The 19,743-nt window shown below is 38.1% G+C and overlaps 1 protein-coding gene across 3 annotated transcripts in view; it reads left to right on the forward strand.

The window, feature by feature from the left end:
- The window catches only part of LOC127424822 (protein spire homolog 1), a 60,627-nt gene that overhangs the window by 31,611 nt on the left and 9,273 nt on the right, over positions 1 to 19,743 (forward strand). For 2 of the 3 annotated variants that reach the window (XM_051670269.1, XM_051670270.1), the window contains exons 3-9: positions 173 to 409; positions 3,235 to 3,360; positions 10,314 to 10,388; positions 11,113 to 11,277; positions 13,025 to 13,111; positions 13,766 to 13,895; positions 17,302 to 17,349. In XM_051670269.1, the coding sequence (XP_051526229.1) occupies positions 173 to 409; positions 3,235 to 3,360; positions 10,314 to 10,388; positions 11,113 to 11,277; positions 13,025 to 13,111; positions 13,766 to 13,895; positions 17,302 to 17,349 (868 nt within the window). The remainder of the gene's footprint in view (positions 1 to 172; positions 410 to 3,234; positions 3,361 to 10,313; positions 10,389 to 11,112; positions 11,278 to 13,024; positions 13,112 to 13,765; positions 13,896 to 17,301; positions 17,350 to 19,743) is intronic. The other variant, XM_051670271.1, reaches the window with a different exon arrangement.

The following is a 19,743-nucleotide window of genomic DNA, read 5'->3' on the forward strand; positions in this document are numbered from 1 at the left end:
ATTTGATTGGACAAAGATTTGTGTAGTGCAACATGAGTCATCAGTATTTTTGGTTTGTTTTTCCGGAAGAGAAAGACTGTAAATTTTGAAAGAATATATCTGCTGATTTTTAATTACATCAGTGTATATATTGAACGCATTATGAATGTGAATGTGATCTTGTGTGTTCCAGATTATCGAGTCTCTGGGTATAATGATTTATAAGGCTCTGGATTATGGACTAAAGGAGAATGAGGAGAGAGAACTCAGCCCTCCTCTGGAGCAGCTCATCGACCTCATGACCAACATGGCAGACACGGAGTCAGACCCCTGTCCTGACGAGGGCTACGAGGCTACCGAAGAGGAGGATGAGGGAGAGGAAGAACCTGCAGAAGTCTCCAACATTCGAGGCTACAGTGACATAATATTGGTAAGTAGTGATACATCTGAAGTGATAAGGTAGTAGGGAGGTTTTGTGTGTTGTATTCACCAAATATCACTTACAGCAGCTTTATGAATATTCAAGAATTCAAGAATCAAGAACTAATTGAGAGTATTTGTGACTCTTGGAAAGCATACACATGGGAAGATCTTTCTTACCGATCCTTGCGGCGTCATCTTTCCTCTGAAGATCAGAGTGAGTGGTACTTACTGAGAAATACTCATTCAGCTGGTATTCATTAAACTATTCCCTCAGGCTCACTTCAGTACTGCAATCCACAGAGATCTGTAAAGGCCTTTTAAACTCTTTGTTCAGTTATTCTGAATTACAGTGATATTTGTAATTATGCAAGTATATAAAGCACTACTAACTGCGGGAAAAAAGAATATGGCCAGGCTATGTGTAGACAGATAGTAGGCTTTAATATTTTCTGATATAATTTTATCAGTGTTAAAATACTTATTCCCATCCCAGCTTAATATGCGGAAACAAGTATAAGTAAACCAGAAATTTTACACTTCAGATTTAAACTATTACGTGCAAACAGGCGGATCTGGTCCAGTACGAAATAGCAACTGGTAATGGTCAGTTTGGGTCACAGTACCAGAGGTATTCTGAAGGGCCTTTTCAGGGCAGGTTAGATAATGCTTGTCCTGTCATGTCCCCTTTCTGTCATGCCTTCTGTGTTCAGGTCAAGCACTGAAATGAACTGTGACATTAGATTTCTCTTGGCTGACTGTGTGCATTTATACAGCTATAGAGAGAACGAGGACAGAAATGGAAGATAGTGTTGTACCATTGAGGCATGTGCCTCTGCATTTCTTTGATTATGTAATTCTATTTGTTTGGAATGGAAAAGTAAAGGACTTCCTGGAATATTTCTTTAACTTCCTCTTCGTCTTGCTCTCCGTAAGTGTTTTGCCCATATTCCATTTTCTTCTAGGGATGCCCAATATATCATTACCATATTTATAATCAGCCTATATTTGTTCATTTTTGATTTTCACTTTTTGGTATCAGACAGTATTGCATTTTAAACAGACAATATTGTTTAAATATTGATTGGACAATTAATCCGACAATATTGATTTAAAACTTTTCTGTGTTTAGTGCTGACTCAAAGGGATAGATTACGGCAAAACTATAACCTGTTAAAAGCTCTATTTAAAAGCACTTATTACCTTTTAAGAGTTCTGTCCCCTTAAAGACCATTCATTCAAGATGAATAGTTGTACATTTTTCATGCTGTACATTATTTTATGATGCCTAAATTCACTTTTATTTTTATTTTTTTTTGCGTGTTTAGTGTGTTTTCATCTTGAAATAGTAATAGAGCTGTTCAGGTTGTAGTCCAAAAACCCGGAAGAGAATTTGCCATGGGTTTATGAGTAATCGCCATTGGATTTATGAGTAAAATAAGGTCTGTGTTAAACAAAACAACATAAATCACACACCGTCATACCTCAAACGGGAATTTTGAAGCCGTATAGAACTGCATACTATTTTTAAAAAAAACACACAGCGGCTTCAAAATTCAAGTTTGCTGTGTGAAAGTGTGTAATTTAAATTGTAGAACAAAACGTCCAAGTATAGGTCAAGTAATGTTTAACATAGATCTTATTTTTCTCAAAGGTTGAAAAACTCCATTATAAAAACCCATAGGAAAATCCAGAGGGAACCCATGGCGAATTGGCCTGTTGGGTTCGCCTACAAACTGACGTCACTGCTGAACACTGCTCTATATCTGCCATATATCAGTGCGCCCCTAATTATTTTTGTCTCACTCTTGTCAGTGTAATGATTACCATCTAACAAATTTGTCCCATGAGATGTATTCGCTTTTCCTCGGCGTAGTCAGTATTCTTGTTAAGCGTGATTCCTCAGTGAAACTTGTCAAAGAGACAATGACTCTTCTCTGGGTAAGACATTCCTGAACAGGGCAGAGCAGAGGGGCAGGTGTGGGGAAAAATGCCATTAAGCTGGTTTGAGGTGTCGTTAGTCAGCGTAGTTGTACATTGTGGATACATGTGACATTTAACTAAAGTTGCCTGTTTGTTTGTTTTTTTTTTACCTGCCAGTCATGCAAGCTTTGGGTTTGGCTCTCAGCTATGTGCTAAAACATAATATGTCTAATGCAAGGATTAACCTATCAGATTGAGTCAGAAGATGATTTTCTTGAACAAAGGCTTTATAAAAGTTTCAAGGATTAACTTAACAGACAGAGTCGGAAGATACATATTGTAAAACAGATCCTTTGCAATTGATGTTTTTCATTGACCTAAAGATGCACTTCCCTCCACCGAAACAGATTGAAGTATTTCAGGAAAGAGACTTCTTTACAAACAGGGTAATTCTTTGAGCTGCCAAAGATTATTCATACCTAATTCGCTGTATACTGTAAACAATTTGCTTGTGAATGCGGCAAATCGGTGGAATGACTGGGAGCCATGCTGTTCATATTTAAAGCAACATTCAAATTAAGAAACATCACCACTTAAAGTCCAGCTGTTATTGTACAATATCATTTTATGCTGGTGGTCACAATTAAACAGCACTTTGACTTGGGGATAATGTACAGTCAGGAGGATCCTGACACGAAGCCAAATAAATACCTGAATAAATAAATAGATATGAAATATTGATTGGAGTTAAAATCATCTTATAATGGAAAAAGAAAGAGACTGTAGATTGATATGAGGGACATGAAAGTAGCACAGCTATGTAGAATTCAGTCGCTTGGGACAAATGTCTAACGTAGTTTAGGGGTCATTCAATAAAGATGGATGTATGTCTCACTGTTTTCTCCTCTGTAGCTTTGCACGTCTCACCTCCCCAGCCCGTCAGACGCTCCCAACCACTACCAGGCCGTATGTCGAGCCTTGTACGCAGAGACCAAGGAGCTCCGCACCTTCCTGGAGAAGATCAAGAGTGCCAAAGAGGTAATGACTCTCACATGACTCTCATGTCTGCACTACATCTGTGGCCCTAGTAACACAGCAGTATTCCTGATGCTCTTGTAAGATGTAATTTCTCAGCACCATTGAAACCACTGAAACCATTATACTGTAAGCACACCGAAATGTAATACGAGACAGCTTAGTGCCATTTTCTTCCTCACGCATAAGGGCATTTGTTTACAGGCCATTGTTGAAGCTATCTTGCTTTTTGTTCCCTTGCTACTCCATTTATTTTCGTCTGGTCTAGAGCTGTGACAACTGTGTCCTAAAAGCAATGACGAAACAAATGAAACAAATTACAACTAAGAAGAAACTGTGTCTAATAAACATGTGAAAGGGTGAAAAATAAATCAGATACTAATGTTTGTGTTTATCTGGTTGAGTAGAGTGAGTGGGCTGATGGCAGAAGTGACTCAGAATAGGTTGTGGACTGAGGAGGTGGATTGAAACCAGTAGTTCTTTACTTTAGTTTTGCCCATCATATTGCCTTGCACTTGCATTGGTGTTGGTATTTAAATAGCAGTTAAAGTTAAGCTTAAATTAAAGTTTATGAAAGTGTCCTTATTTGCCTTTTATTTTAATTATTTGTTTCATGGATTGTCTTTAGTCACAGTATTTTGAGTGTTCTTCGTAATATATTCTAGAGGTTAGTATTGCAGGCTGTTTAGTATTACCTTCATGAGTAAAACTTTATAATAACTTTCATTAATAATAGTAACAAACGCAATACATTTTGTGATGCTCATGTACATATCTAATGATCCGTTAAAGTCTGTGTGAAGTACCTTGACCAGCACAGTTTTCTTTGGTCTGTTGACGTATTTCCTACCGTAAAATGCAGTTTGGGCGGGACTTTACCGTAGCCGTTCTATCAGCTCGAACCATTCTGGCCATTCTCTGTTGACCTCTCTCATCAACATGGCGTTACCGTCTGCAGAACTGCCGCTCACTGGATGTTTTTTGTTTTTGGTACCATTCTGAGTAAACTCTCCCAGGCGATCAGCAGTTACAGAAATGCTCAAACCAGCCCATCTGGCACCAACAATCATGCCATGGTTGAAATCACTGAGATCACATTTATTCCCCCATTCTGATAGTTGATGTGAACATTAACGGAAGCTCCTGACCCGTATCTGCGTGATTTTATGCATTGCACTGCTGCCACATGATTGGCTAATTAGATAATTGCATGAATAAGTAAGTGTACAGGTGTTCCTAATAAAGTGCTCAGTGAGTGTAGATGACCTTAAAGCTAGTAGATTTGGGTTTACAGCAGCAAAAATGTCATTTTGATTTAACGGGGTCTTTAAGCATTATATAAGTGAGGGATTATGTACATTCATTATGTACAGTATGGGTATTATTGCAAAATAAGCCACAACAGGGTGAAGGGGTTTAATATGTCATTATTGTGGCTATTTAAAAAATAAATAAATACATTTACATGACATATTGATTTCAATTGAAGTTATTTAATTATGTGAGAAAAGACATCGGAGTGATATGAGAAACATGAAACTAGCACATAATACCTGGAAAAATAGTCAGTTATACAGTTTTACAATAATTAAAGGCTACTAAAATATTTGACCACAGAGCTGACCAATCAGAATCAAGTGTTCCAGAGTGAATTTGTTATAGATAAATAGTGCTTTGATTTGGGCTGATATGCAAATATTCTTAACTCTTAATTAATTAATGCGAAAATCATCTTAAAACTTTTGCATACAGCGTGGCACTCATGCCTTGTGTTGACTAGAAGTCTTGAACACTGTACAGAGACTGAATGTTCCAATCAAGTCATCCAGAAACATTTTTGAAGGTATTGTCTCTGACTTTGTATTGTTATCAGATATGAACAGCTTTACCTGCCAATACTTGATGGCGTTTCATTATTAAACAGTATGCATTGGAGTTTGCACCATCTACAGTACATGCAATGTATTAGTAGGCCTACATACCTCCTTGCAAGGACGCAGAATACATATTCAGGATGTATTCAGTATTCAGAATGCATAAAATATTAGTAGATTTCCTTGGGTTATGTAATTCTTGTCAAAGCTTATAAGAAGCTGTTTTTAAGAAGATTGCTGTATGATCAGCCCAGTCACGCAGGCATGTTTAGCCCTCTTTGGCACAGAATGTTGTTTATTCTGAAAAATGTCATCAACATTTTACAATATGAGCTTTATTCCATTGAATGCATGCTTTATCTTAAAGGCATTCATTTGCATTAGCCTGCTTTCTAAAGCTCCTCATTCTACTGTTCTTTCATTAAAGAGTCTTAATCTATGTAGAAACAAGGCACAGAATGGAGATCTCAGGCAGACGTAGGTGGCTCAAGAAGTTGTTATCAGGTCCCAGTGCCGATTCGAATGCTACCTGTGCCAAATAGTATGCAAGATTAGAATTGGTGCATCCCAATTCATTGTACATTTAAAACAGTGCGCCAAAGTTGGTATTTCTGTTCATTATTTTTGTGCATTCGTGCATGCTTTTTAGTCTGATGTTTCCCATGGCCCCTTGTATTATACAGGAGGAGATTTATTTATTTATTTATTTATTTATTTATTTATTTATTTTTTCAGTTTTAGAAAATGGTAAAAAAAAAAAATAAATAAAAAAAAAAAACATTTCAGTGTATAAAACTATAAGTAATAATGAGTTTTAATGTAATTTATTTACAGTTGTGCTCAAAAGTTTGCATACCCTGGCAGCAATTGTGACATTTTATTGCAATTGTCTTTTATTTAAGGATAGTGATCATATGAAGCCATTAATTATCACATTGTTGTTTGGCTCCTTTTTAAATCATAATGATAACAGAAATTTACATACCCTTGAATGTTTGGCCTTGTTACAGACACACAAATAATTATAATTATAATTTTTTATAATAATTTTATTTATCACACATTTGCACATATACAGTGAAATTCTTTTTTTTCACATATCCCAGCTAAGCTGGGGTCAGAGTGCAGGGTCAGCCATGATATAGCACCCCTGGAGCAGATAGGGTCAAGGGCCTTGCTCAAGGGCCCAACAGTTGCATCTTGGCGGTGCTGGGGCTTGAACCCTTGACCTTCTGATCAGTAACCCAGAGCCTTAACCGCTGAGCCACCACTGCCCAACAAGGTGACACACACAGGTTTAAATGGCAATTAAGGGTTAATTTCCCACACCTGTGGCTTTTTAAATTGCAATTAGTGTCTGTGTATAAATAGTCAATGAGTTTGTTAGCTCTCACGTGGATGCACTGAGCAGGCTAGATACTGAGCCATGGGGATCAGAAAAGAAATGTAAAAAGACTTGCGTAACAAGGTAATGGAACTTTATAAAGATGGAAAAGGATATAAAAAGATATCCAAAGCCTTGAAAATGCCAGTCAGTACTGTTCAATCACTTATTAAGAAATGGAAAATTCGGGGATCTCTTGATACCAAGCCAAGGTCAGGTAGACCAAGAAAGATTTCAGTCACAACTGCCAGAAGAATTGTTCAGGATACAAAGAAAAACCCACAGGTAACCTCAGGAGAAATACAGGCTGCTCTGGAAAAAGACGGTGTGGTTGTTTCAAGGAGCACAATACGACGATACTTGAACAAAAATGAGCTGCATGGTCGAGTTGCCAGAAAGAAGCCTTTACTGCGCCAATGCCACAAAAAAGCCCGGTTACAATATGCCCGACAACAGCTTGACACACCTCACAGCTTCTGGCATACTGTAATTTGGAGTGACGAGACCAAAATAGAGCTTTATGGTCACAACCACAAGCGCTGTGTTTGGAGAGGGGTCAACAAGGCCTATAGTGAAAAGAATACCATCCCCACTGTGAAGCATTGTGGTGGCTCACTGAGGTTTTGGGGGTGTGTGAGCTCTAAAGGCACGGGGAATCTTGTGAAAATTGATGGCAAGATAAATGCAGCATGTTATCAGAAAATACTGGCAGACAATTTGCATTCTTCTGCATGAAAGCTGCACATGGGACGCTCTTGGACTTTCCAGCACGACAATGACCCTAAGCACAAGGCCAAGTTGACCCTCCAGTGGTTACAGCAGAAAAAGGTGAAGGTTCTGGAGTGGCCATCACAGTCTCCTGACCTTAATATCATCGAGCCACTCTGGGGAGATCTCAAACGTGCGGTTCATGCAAGACGATCAAAGACTTTGCATGACCTGGAGGCATTTTGCCAAGACGAAATAGTATACCACCTGCAAGAATTTGGGGCCTCATAGACAACTATTACAAAAGACTGCACGCTGTCGTTGATGCTAAAGGGGGCAATACACAGTATTAAGAACTAAGGGTATGCAGACTTTTGAACAGGGGTCATTTCATTTTTTTCTTTGTTGCCATGTTTTGTTTCATGATTGTGCCATTCTGTTATAACCTACAGTTGAATATGAATCCCATAAGAAATAAAAGAAATGTGTTTTGCCTGCTCACTCATGTTTTCTTTAAAAATGATACATATATTACTAATTCTCCAAGGGTATGCAAACTTTTGAGCACAACTGTACCTACTTACATGCTTGCATGCAACAGTATATGGTATAAAAAAATTTATAACATGGTAGTATGCACTAAATACTGGCACACTCTATTTTTACATACTCAAAAGTACTCTACAAAAAATTGGGCACACCTACAAATTCTTCATTATAATTTGCATATCCGTCATTTTCTGCTCCAGCAAAAAAGAAATTCATGCAAGGGCAACTATTTATATTTGTCTACAAAACTAATTTGAAACATTTAAGCATAAGTTTTTAGCTCAAGGTTTTTACGATAATAAAAAAACATATAGTGATGTGTGTCCAAACGTCTGATTGGTATTGTACTTTCCACCACCAGCAAAGTACATACTTGCTGTGCACAGTAGAAGCTTTTGAATTGGGATGTATTTAGATCAGGGTTAGAGCTAAATTCTGCAGGAAAATGGATATCCAGAAGAATTATTGCACCCCTTTTCTTTAGAATAAAGGTTAGGAGGGGAATGTAAACGGAGAGAGTGGCAATGGGCAGATGGGTAGAGAAGATGTGAAAAAGGCAGAATCAGCTGTGCAGTTCCTTTTGATCTTAAGCAGACTGAGAAAAATGCTCTCGCTCCAGAGATTAAGAGAATACCATGTTTTTTCTTTGTGCATTTCTTTTCTTTCTTACATATGAAAGAAATATTCAATTTTGGGTTGTGTTTTCTAATGCAGTACAGTATAAGAGATCAGACTTTTTCTTTTATTATAAGCTCTCTGTATATGTGTGCGTGTTCATTTATGCTAAAGCAGCATCAGGGCAGGGTAACCCCCAAAAGGACACATCTAGTTCACTTACAGTTCTTTTGAGGCAGACTGCAAGCTTCCCAGAGGAATTTAATAAGAAATCCAGCCGGCAGCAAAATAATGATATATTGTCTTGACCATAAGCCTTATCCTACCTGCCTGTCTTACATAATTCATACTGTAGGTTATGGTGAAAAAATCCTAATTCAATCATACACAGTTTAATTGTCGTGATGCTAAATCTCATTCATTATGGTATGAATTCCAAACCACTCAAATGCCTTTGTTGACAAAACAAAACAAACAAGGTGCAAGTAAATCCTTGGCTGAAGATGACTGAACAGGTTCTGTAGTTTATTAGCTATTGCAAGTGAAAAACTAACTAACACTATAAGAGACAATGCATCAGCTTATTGAAAAAAATCTGACAAAGCAAGAAACCTGCGTTTACATGAGATGCACGGTCGATTGGTTTATTCGCAAAGGAATAGTTCACCCAAAAATGAAAATTCTCTTATCAGTTACTCACCCTCATGCCATCCCGGATGTGTATGACTTACTTTCTTCTAAACACAAACAAAGATTTTTAGAAAAAAAATTCAGCTCTGTAGGTCCATTCAATGCAAGTGAATGGTGATCAGGCTTTGAAGCTCCATAAAGGAGATCAAGTCAGCATAAAAGTAATCCATACGACTCCAGTGGTTTAATCAATGTCTTCTGAAGTGATCCTGCTGGTTTTGGGTCTGAGCAGACCATAATGTAACTCCTTTTTCACTGTACATCTTGATGGCAGTCTCCTTGCCGATCATGATTTCAAGCTCGATTATACTTACACTTCCTATAGCACCATCTAGTGCTCTGCATATGCATCAAGCACTAGAAAGTCATGATTGTGCCTAGAGATTGCAATAGCAAGATGTAAAGTGAAAAAGGAGTTACATTTTGGTCTGTTCTCACCCAAAACCAACTGGATCACTATGGAAGTCATTGATTAAACCACTGGAGTCATATGGATTACTTCTATGCTGACTTGATCTCCTTTTTAGAGCTTCAAAGGCCTGATCACCATTCACTTGCATTGTATGGACCTACAGAGCTGAGATATTTCTCTAAAAATCTTCATTTGTGTTTTGCAGAAGAAAGAAAGTCATACACATCTGAGATGGCATGAGGGTGAGTAAATGATGAGTGAATTTTAATTTTTGGGTGAACTGTTTGTTTAATGAAAGCTGTTTAATGCGTTTACATGACTACAAACGCTGTCGGCTTATTAAGCATAATCATTGTAAGAGTATGCATGTTAATGTGCTTAATGTCTACCATTGATGCAGTTGTCCCAACTTCAATCCATGTGTATTTATCGGTGGATGGCAGCAGTGCAGACAGTTAAAGGCTACATTAGCTGCTTATTGATAATGCCTTAGCATTAATGACTCAATGTTGGCCTGCATGCTTGGACATACTCTCACATGAAAATGAATCGATTTACAAACAACCAGACCCATGATGGATAAAGCGACATTTGACTTTTTTTGTATTTGCCCTCAAGCTGAGGACATTCTTGGGCATTCTAGGTCTCTAAATGATAGATGCACTCGCATGCATTGTGTGGCATACATCTCAAGTTTTTTTCTCCTTGTTTTTTTTTTCTCCAGAATTTGCGGCGAATGGAAGGAGAAACTCCAGAGGAACCCGTCAGAGATCTGAACGAGCTGCAGAATGCTGACTGGGTAATACCTGGAACCAATCCAACAAGCCCATGCTCCATGAGCGTAAATCAGACTGAATATATTACGATTGTGAACTGTTAAGAGGGTGCATTGGTTCAGCATAGTCATAAGATAGTATTTTTTAACTGGTTTTTCTTCAAAACCCATTAGTTTCCATAGTAATTGCCTCACTGTAACCACAATTTTTGCTCTTTTTTTTTTTTTTTTTTTAAGAAAAGGAGGGACGAGTCGAAATAATTTTTTGTGGTAATCAACAGTATGCCACAAATGATGTCGATTAGGCTTAACTTGAAACTGAACCCAGAATAATCCTTTAAAATGACATAGGAAAATGTACAATGTTTTAAATGCATAAAGAGCAGAAGTGTAATTTACCAGGCTAACACATGGAACAAACACTGGGCAAAATGTTGTATTAATGTTAGCTATATTACCATGTTAGTCAAGTAACTGATTAATATATGCCAAATAATGTAAAGGTTGATTGGACGCAGGGCCTTAGACATTTTCCCTTTTAAAAGTTGCTTTATTTTGCTATCCTAACTATGCAAAACTAACCTATATGGTTAGTTGCATTTTATTATTTGCATTTAGCATCCATTTTTTTCCATTGTTTGCAGCTCCATCAAAACAGACTTGCAACCCATATGTTGGTTGCCACCCACCAGTTAAAAACCACTGTTATAGGCCATGGCCAAATACATATTTTGTGTGTATTCCACAGGCACGGTTCTGGGTGCAGGTAATGAGAGACCTGAGACACGGCGTGAAACTGAAGAAGGTACAGGAGCGTCAGTACAACTTTCTGCCCATTGAATACCAGCTTACGCCTTACGAGATGCTCATGGACGATATCCGCTCCAAACGCTACAAACTGCGCAAAGTCATGGTGAGTGTGTGTGTGTGCATGTATTAACAAATCTTACTATGGTGAAGCCTTGGTTCATGAATATCTAGAATCTTAAGAATTAATTTGCTTATGAAAGCATGAACTTTCATAATATTATACAACAGTTAGTTCCGGTCATCTAATTTGATCAGACAAACGATGTTCCAGGAGTGCCGATATTTAATATAACAGGACTGGAACTTTTCAATGTTTGTATGACTCTACACTTGTGCGTTTGCGATGTTCTCGCGACACGCAATGGTTGATCCTGCTTTGGCTTCTTTTGGAACTATTTTCATTTCTGCAGCAAAAAAAAAAAAAAAAGTAACCCATATTGTGTCTAAAAGGTAAGTTACTCAACGTTAGCAGAATGTTATTGTATAAATGCAATACTCTCAGTCGTGCTGTTGTATTGAATATCAGTATGGCTGTAATTTGCCCTCAATACCAAAGGAATTAATAACAATGCTCTTAAAAGGGTGATTCTCCCAAAACCTCTCAAGAAAATGTTCTGGTGCTAACTTACTCCAAAATCAAAAGAAACTAATAAGAAGTTATATTTTGCATATAGAAAATGAAAACAATGAAAATAGTAAAATTACAAAGTCCAGATGCATTACTATAATGTTTTCAATGGTTAAATGTGCTCAAGTGTCCTGAAAATAATGCCATAATGCAAAAAATCTTAATCGTCCTAATTGCAGGCATTGTAGGTATTGCTACAGTATATGCAAAATAAAATGTCATGATTTTTTTTTTTTTTTTTTTTTTTTTGCTTTGGGGATAATTTGACCAGGACATTTTCTTGGTAGGTTTTGTGAGAATCATCCAATACCGTTGGAAAAAGTTGCTATTTTTCCCAGTTTTGGTATCAACTTGGTACTTAAGTACTGGTAATTTTGACTCACAAACTACCATGCTTAGTTCCGGAAATAAAAAATGTATTTGCTTGTTTTTGCATCACAAATATCTGCTAGTGTAATTTTCGAACATTAAGCAAGTTGGAATTGTTGTACTTGAAGTGAACTCAGGCTTTTGTAAATACATTTTTCTTTTCACCTTTCTTTTTTGCCTAGTCCAGAAATGAGCATCTTTTGTCATGTCAGCCTTTTATGAACATCCTCCAGCAAATGCTAATTTTCCCAGAACTAGCATGCATGAATCATTGTTTATCCCTTTGTGAGACCGGCAGTACAGTTGCACAGTTCAATTCACTTTTATTGCGCTTTGTTACAGAGATCATAACCCATAACAATGTTTACTTTGCCTATCAGACAATGACCAGGTTTATTTTTGAAGCTGGAAGGTTTTTATAGGGTTTCACTAAATCAAGGGAGTGTCAGTAGACAAAGAGTGCTGGGGGTTATAGTTTGTGTTTAGAAATAGACCTTGCATGATAGGCCAGCTTAAACTGAGAAAATAGGTCAACTTTTGTTCACCTCGCACACCTTTGACTATGGTTATTAACATGTAGGTATTTGCACGAAGCTATTATTGATATTATTTTGATGCATTTTTTTTAGACAGGACACACGTCTGCAATGCATCCGTCACATTGTTTTGTGAAGAAAAGTCACATTGCAGACTGCTCTGACTTTGTTGGGCAGGAGGTGATATGATTTTTTCACACATTCAAGACTGCATTTTATTTCCATGTCAGACAGAATTTAAAGTTCACTGGCGACATGTGCTAATTGTAAAGACCCTGTCTGACCTTTGACCTCTGTTCTGTCTCCCATTGCTGCAGGTGAATGGTAATATTCCTCCGAGGTTAAAGAAGAGTGCTCACGAGATCATACTAGAGTTCATTCGATCCAGACCTCCACTGAATCCTGTGAGCATGAGAACACACACACAAATACACTTATTAATTTTGGTTATCACTATCTGTATATGGTGATATGTGTGCTGGAATAACATTAAAATACTTATTATTTTGTGATTTTGTTTATTTAATTTTTAATAGTTTTTTTCTGTTTCGTTTTATGACTATTTTCCAGGCCCTTAGAATCAAATGGTCAATTTTGGCTGCTTGCCTTTTAAGAAAAGCCCCCTTCGCAAGTGAAATGAGAAATAGCGCTGACTGAGTGCTTTTTTCGGATCTGTTCACACTAATAAATTCTAATATACGGCTTGCGGGTTTGTTGTCATGTCAGTATATCATTGTTTACGGCCCCATCTTTCAATTAAAGCCTCTTTGCAAAGCCTTCATTGCATTGTGAAATCATAAAACAATCGGTGCTAAAATCAGATTGAAATGATCAGGGATCTTGTTGAAACATTTTCCCACATATTATTGTTAGTTCTTCTGGTGTTTAGGAATAATAGCATCTATCCGACTTTCTCTTCATTTGTCCTAATCCTGACTGGGCAGACCAAGTTTCATCATGATATCCCTTTAATACAAATGTTATCAAAAAAATCCACTCTTCAGATGTGTTGTTAAAGTGACCTGTCAATCAATATGTATTTGTAAATGTGCGTTAAGGTTTCTGCTCGTAAGCTGAAGCCTCATCCTCCAAGACCTCCAAGTCTTCATGAGCGAATCCTGGAAGAGATCAGATCGGAGAGAAAGCTCAGACCTGTCTCACCTGATATGATCCGTAGGAACCGGCTTGGTAAGTATACTTTCACACACTCAAACTGATAAACACACAGACACACTTCAGTGCACAGTATATAGCTGGGCTACATCCATTTTCTCAGTCACTCAACATATACAGTGGGGTCCAAAAATCTCAGACCACTTGTGAAAATGCTACTATTTTACTTTCTTTTTCTGATGTATTACACAATTTTTCATTTCAAAATATATTATCAGCGTAACAATTTGAGAGAGAGGTTCAATTGTCAAATGGACATGACAGCATGCACTCGAGATGGCATGGACTTAACATGTTTGTACAAAACCTGATGATCCATGTTATCTCGGCATGATTTGAGAATGTTTCCAAATTGTGTGCTTCAATGCAAGCAAGGACATCCCAGATTTTCAGTATGGTGTGACTTTTTGTCTCCACTGTACATCATTTAAACATTGCATAACAGAAAAAGCATCTTAGTCCATGTTTATTATTCTCTGAAACATAACAAATATTTTTGCCCAAATGCATTCTATCCAAGTAGTATACTCATTATTCCTAATTGCCTTGCATTTACACTCAAATATCCACACATCCTAAATATCAAATATGTCAGTCATGTGGAAGGAGGTGAGTATGTGAAAATGCCTTCAGCCAGAGAGAGAAAGAGAGAGAAAGAGAGAGAAAGAGAGAGAGAGAGAGAGAGAGAGAGAGAGAGAGAGAGAGAGAGAGAGATTGATTGATTCACTTCTGGTCATATCAGACAGCAGTGTAGAAATGTGACAGTGTGTCTTTCTCATGCATGGCTGCTTTTGTGTCCTCTAATATAAATATCTGTAATACAGCCTTGTATCTGTTCTCCTAACTCAAACTCTACGCTGACATTTTATTTGTGACTTTATATCTGTAATGTCCTCACCTTGGAATGATATGTTTTTAAAAATGTATTGATCTATATATACTGCATATAGTGTACATCCATACCAATGACATTTACAAGGTTAAAGAAAGTACTACTAGTGGATTTGCACAGAGGTTTCAGACGTCTTGTGGTATTTTGCTTTAAGATTCTTTAGTTAAAGATTGTGTGGTTTTAACTGAAGCTGAACATGCACATACACAAACCTCTAGTCTTTTTGTGTGGAAGTTTGTATAATTACACAAGTACTAATATGGTAATCATAATATCTTACAGATGCATTGTGAACAGTGGATAAATATCCCAGATATAGGTCTTTGTTAATGGAGGTTTTAAGGGATGTATACTTTGTTTTTGTGGTAAAAAGAGTCTGTTGTTTTCTCCATCTGCTTAAAGAGACAAAGTTCAGCGTCTACATTCTATAAACCTTTAAACCCTGAAGGAAATGATCATACATAGAGATCTATGTTTTACATAAATAGTTTTTGGACAGTACTTCATTGTATTATTATTATTTTATTTTTTTTTGGATTTTCTCCCCAATTTGGAATTCCCAATGCGCTCTTAAGTCCTCCTGGTGGCGTAGTGACTTGCCTCAATCGGGGTGACGGAGGACGAATCTCAGTTGCCTCCGCGTCTGAGACCGTCAATCTGCGCACCTTATCACGTGGCTTGTTGAGCGCGTTACCGCGGAGACATAGCGCGTGTGGAGGCTTCACGCTATTCTCCGCGGCATCCACGCACAGCTCACCACACGCCCCACCGAGAGCGAGAACCACATTATAGCGACCACGACCCCTCCCTAGCAACTGGGCCAATTTGACTGCTTAGGAGACCTGGCTGGAGTCACTCAGCACGCCCTAGATTCGAACTCGTGACTCCAGGGGTGGTAGTCAGTGTCTTTACTCGCTGAGCTACCCAGGCCCCCACTTCATTGTATTATTAAAGATTTTCTCCAGTTTTTTCCTTATAATTAACAGTCTAAGCAGTAAAGTGGTTGTCCGGTACAAAAATGTAAGAACAAATGAGAAGTTTAACCTTCCTTAATCCTAAAATACAGTACCGGTAGTTAAACTATTTTATTGTAAACCGTTGGTTGTGTGAACATGTTATACACTAAACTGTATGTTATCTAGCTTAAGACATTTCTGAGACATGCTTAAGATAGTCTGTTGTCTGATGTTCTTTGCTTCTGGTGAGTTTATTTATTCTTCTCCCTCTCTCTCTTCATCCGTAACCTCTGCCTCTCTCTCACAGTAATGCGCCCACTTAGCATGTCTATCAGTTTTGACTCATCAGGTAAAGACATCACCGTGGCTTTACTGCTGTCAGTTCACTGACTTTCTGGCTTCTGTGGTTGTGCCAGATAGTCGCTACTACCCTTGTCACGTTCCTGTGGTGATTGGAAGACTCTGCTTTAGGGTCGTGACATTGAACTTGATAGTCCTCAGAGGAGGAAGGGGACAAGGCAGTGCATCCTGCCTTAAATAAATCCCCCTTACATTATTAAGATTGAGAGACTGTTCAGACCATGGTCATGTTCTTTGAACGCAGCTTACTTGGTTAGCCAGAGTAAGTTCAAGATTACTTGGCATATCCCTTTCTGTTCTTTGATGCAAGCTTAAAATTTCTAGCTATGTCATCAGTTCAACATATCTGACTTCTCAGACATGCTTGCAGGTAGGCTAACTACAGTATAGCTTAAGATAGCCCAGGTTTCTGAAAGTTTAATCTGAAACTTATCTGGCTAACTAAGTAGGCTACGTTCATTAAACAGGATCCTGGCCTGATATCGGCATTCAATTTAGAGCATCTGATATCAAGAAAAAATAGCAATTTTTTTCAGTCAAATCCATTTCATTATGAAACTGGAATATAGGCATAATATTTTCACAATTTTTATAATTTATATACAGTATCTGATTATGGTGGGTAGATGAATGTTCCGGATTTAATACAAGTTAAGCTCAATCAACAGCATTTGTTGATAACCATGTTGATAATCATAAAAATAACTTGACTTGTTCCTCATTTTTTTAAAACAAGCAAAAATTTAGGTTGCACAGGGGAAATCTAGGGGGGCAACCCCCCCGCAGGCTCGGCATAATTTACGAATTACTCATTTGTGTCAAATACAATATGCTGTATACTCTACTTTATAGTTATTGTAAATCAGTAGCTCCTACCTAGTCAGACGTCATGTGTCCAGCCTCCGAGGCACAGTTTTCCTGGCTGTTTGCACTGGACTTTCCTCTATAATTCCTCCTACTGTTAGTTCCCTCCACCATCATAACCCACTAATCCTTTGTCAAGAATGGCTGCTGCTTTTGTGTAGCTACACTGTGTTTGTGCTTGTCTGTGCTGATATCACATTCCCAAAATGAACTTCACAGCTCCTAATTGGTTGACCAGTGCCTTTGGTTGAGCTATTGATGTTAAGACAGTGGTTTATAGTCAAATATTGTCTTGGCCTTGTGCTGTTGTTGACTGAGGGATCATATTGAAAAATATGTTCCTTTCTAGGCGCAGGCAAAAGCATGAGCACTCCACAGGACTTGTTCCGAAGCTCAGGTAAAGTATTCATGATGCTAGCATGACTGTCACATCGCTCAGTGTGAAAGAGCTTGTGTATGAATCAAATGCATCAAACTTACGTGAGTGGGCGAAAATCCAGAGCTGACAAAATTATTTTTTTGTTTGTAAATGAGGATTAGTCTTAATATTAGTTATATTAGACTTATATAACTCAGTCTGCAGGCATCAATATTTAATATGCTGCAATTTTTATTTGTATACTTTATCTCTGACCAATAAATATATTGGTTGAGATTTAAATGATGAGGAATAATCATTTTTTACATAGGAGGCCTACAGGTATATTTGTTTTCGTAATATACAATGCATCCGGAAAGTATTCACAGCGCTTCACTTTTTCCACATTTTGTTATGTTACAGCCTTATTCCAAAATGGATTAAAGTCATTATTTTCCTCAAAATTCTACAAACAATACCGCATAATGACAACATGAAAGAAGTTTGTTTGAAATCTTTGCAAATTTATTAAAAATAAAAAACGAAAAAAATCACAAGTACATAAGTATTCACAGCCTTTGCCATGACACTCAAAATTGAGCTCAGGTGCATCCTGTTTCCACTGATCATCCTTGAGATGTTTCTACAACTTGATTGGAGTCCACCTGTGGTAAATTCAGTTGATTGGACATGATTTGGAAAGGCACACACCTGTCTATATAAGGTCCCACAGTTAACAGTGCATGTCAGAGCACAAACCAAGCCATGAAGTCCAAGGAATTGTATGTAGACCTCCGAGACAGGATTGTATCGAGGCACAGATCTGGGGAAGGTTACAGAAACATTTCTGCAACATTGAAGGTCCCAATGAGCACAGTGACCTCCATCATCCGTAAATGGAAGAAGTTTGGAACCACCAGGACTCTTCCTAGAGCTGGCCGCCTGGCCAAACTGAGCGATCGGGGGAGAAGGGCCTTAGTCAGGGAGGTGACCAAGAACCTGATGGTCACTCTGACAGAGCTCCAGCGTTCCTCTGTGGAGAGAGGAGAACCTTCCAGAAGAACAACCATCTCTGCAGCACTCCACCAATCAGGCCTGTATGGTAGAGTGGCCAGATGGAAGCCACTCCTCAGTAAAAGGCACATGACTGCCCTCCTGGAGTTTGCCAAAAGGCACCTGAAGGACTCTCAGACCATGAGAAACAAAGATTGAACTCTTTGGCCTGAATGGCAAGCGTCATGCCTGGAGGAAACCAGGCACCGCTCATCACCTGGCCAATACCATCCCTACAGTGAAGCATGGTGGGGGCAGTATCATGCTGTGGGGATGTTTTTCAGCAGCAGGAACTGGGAGACTAGTCAGGATTGAGGGAAAGATGAATGCAGCAATGTACAGAGACATCCTTGATGAAAACCTGCTCCAGAGCGCTCTGGACCTCAGACTGGGGCGAAGGTTCATCTTCCAAAAGGACAACGACCCTAAGCACACAGCCAAGATAACAAAGGAGTGGCTCCGGGACAACTCTGTGAATGTCCTTGAGTGGCCCAGCCAGAGCCCAGACTTGAACCCGATTGAACATCTCTGGAGATATCTGAAAATGGCTGTGCACCGACGCTCCCCATCCAACCTGATGGAGCTTGAGAGGTCCTGCAAAGAAGAATGGGAGAAACTGCCCAAAAATAGGTGTGCCAAGCTTATAGCATCATACTCAAAAAGACTTGAGGCTGTAATTGGTGCCAAAGGTGCTTCAACAAATTATTGAGCAAAGGCTGTGAATACTTATGTACATGTGATTTTTTTCATTTTTTATTTTTAATAAATTTGCAAAGATTTCAAACAAATTTCTTTTACGTTGTCATTATGGGGTATTGTTTGTAGAATTTTGAGGAAAATAATGAATTTAATCCATTTTGGAATAAGGCTGTAACATAACAAAATGTGGAAAAAGTGAAGCGCTGTGAATACTTTCCGGATGCACTGTATAAATACAGACATGTATTTTGCTGCGTTAATACACCCAAGGATGTAGCCAGGTATTAAAGATTGAGGGGCAAATGTCAAAGTTTATGTATTATGAAAGGGCTAATGTACAGTCAGCCAGTTGTTATCACAAAATAGACACAGACAAGGTGTTTAGGACCCCGACGCAAAGCAGAGTGAACCGATAACAACCGGCTGACTGTACATTATCACCCTTATTACACAGCTGCTAACCAAATAAATAAATAAATGGACATGAAATATTGATTTGCATTGAAATTATGTTATGTGAGAAGAGCGAAATTGCTGAACAGGTAAATTCCACCAGAGTTCTATTTATGTTTATTTTGTGAAAATCTGACTGCTCATTATCCAGCTTATTTCAAGGCTACTTGTCAAATAAATAAGTAAAAGGACATCAAATATTTATTTGCATTAAAATTATGTTATTAT

The sequence above is a fragment of the Myxocyprinus asiaticus genome, chromosome 34, assembly GCF_019703515.2.
Source record: "Myxocyprinus asiaticus isolate MX2 ecotype Aquarium Trade chromosome 34, UBuf_Myxa_2, whole genome shotgun sequence".
NCBI classification, from domain to species: Eukaryota; Metazoa; Chordata; class Actinopteri; order Cypriniformes; family Catostomidae; genus Myxocyprinus; species Myxocyprinus asiaticus.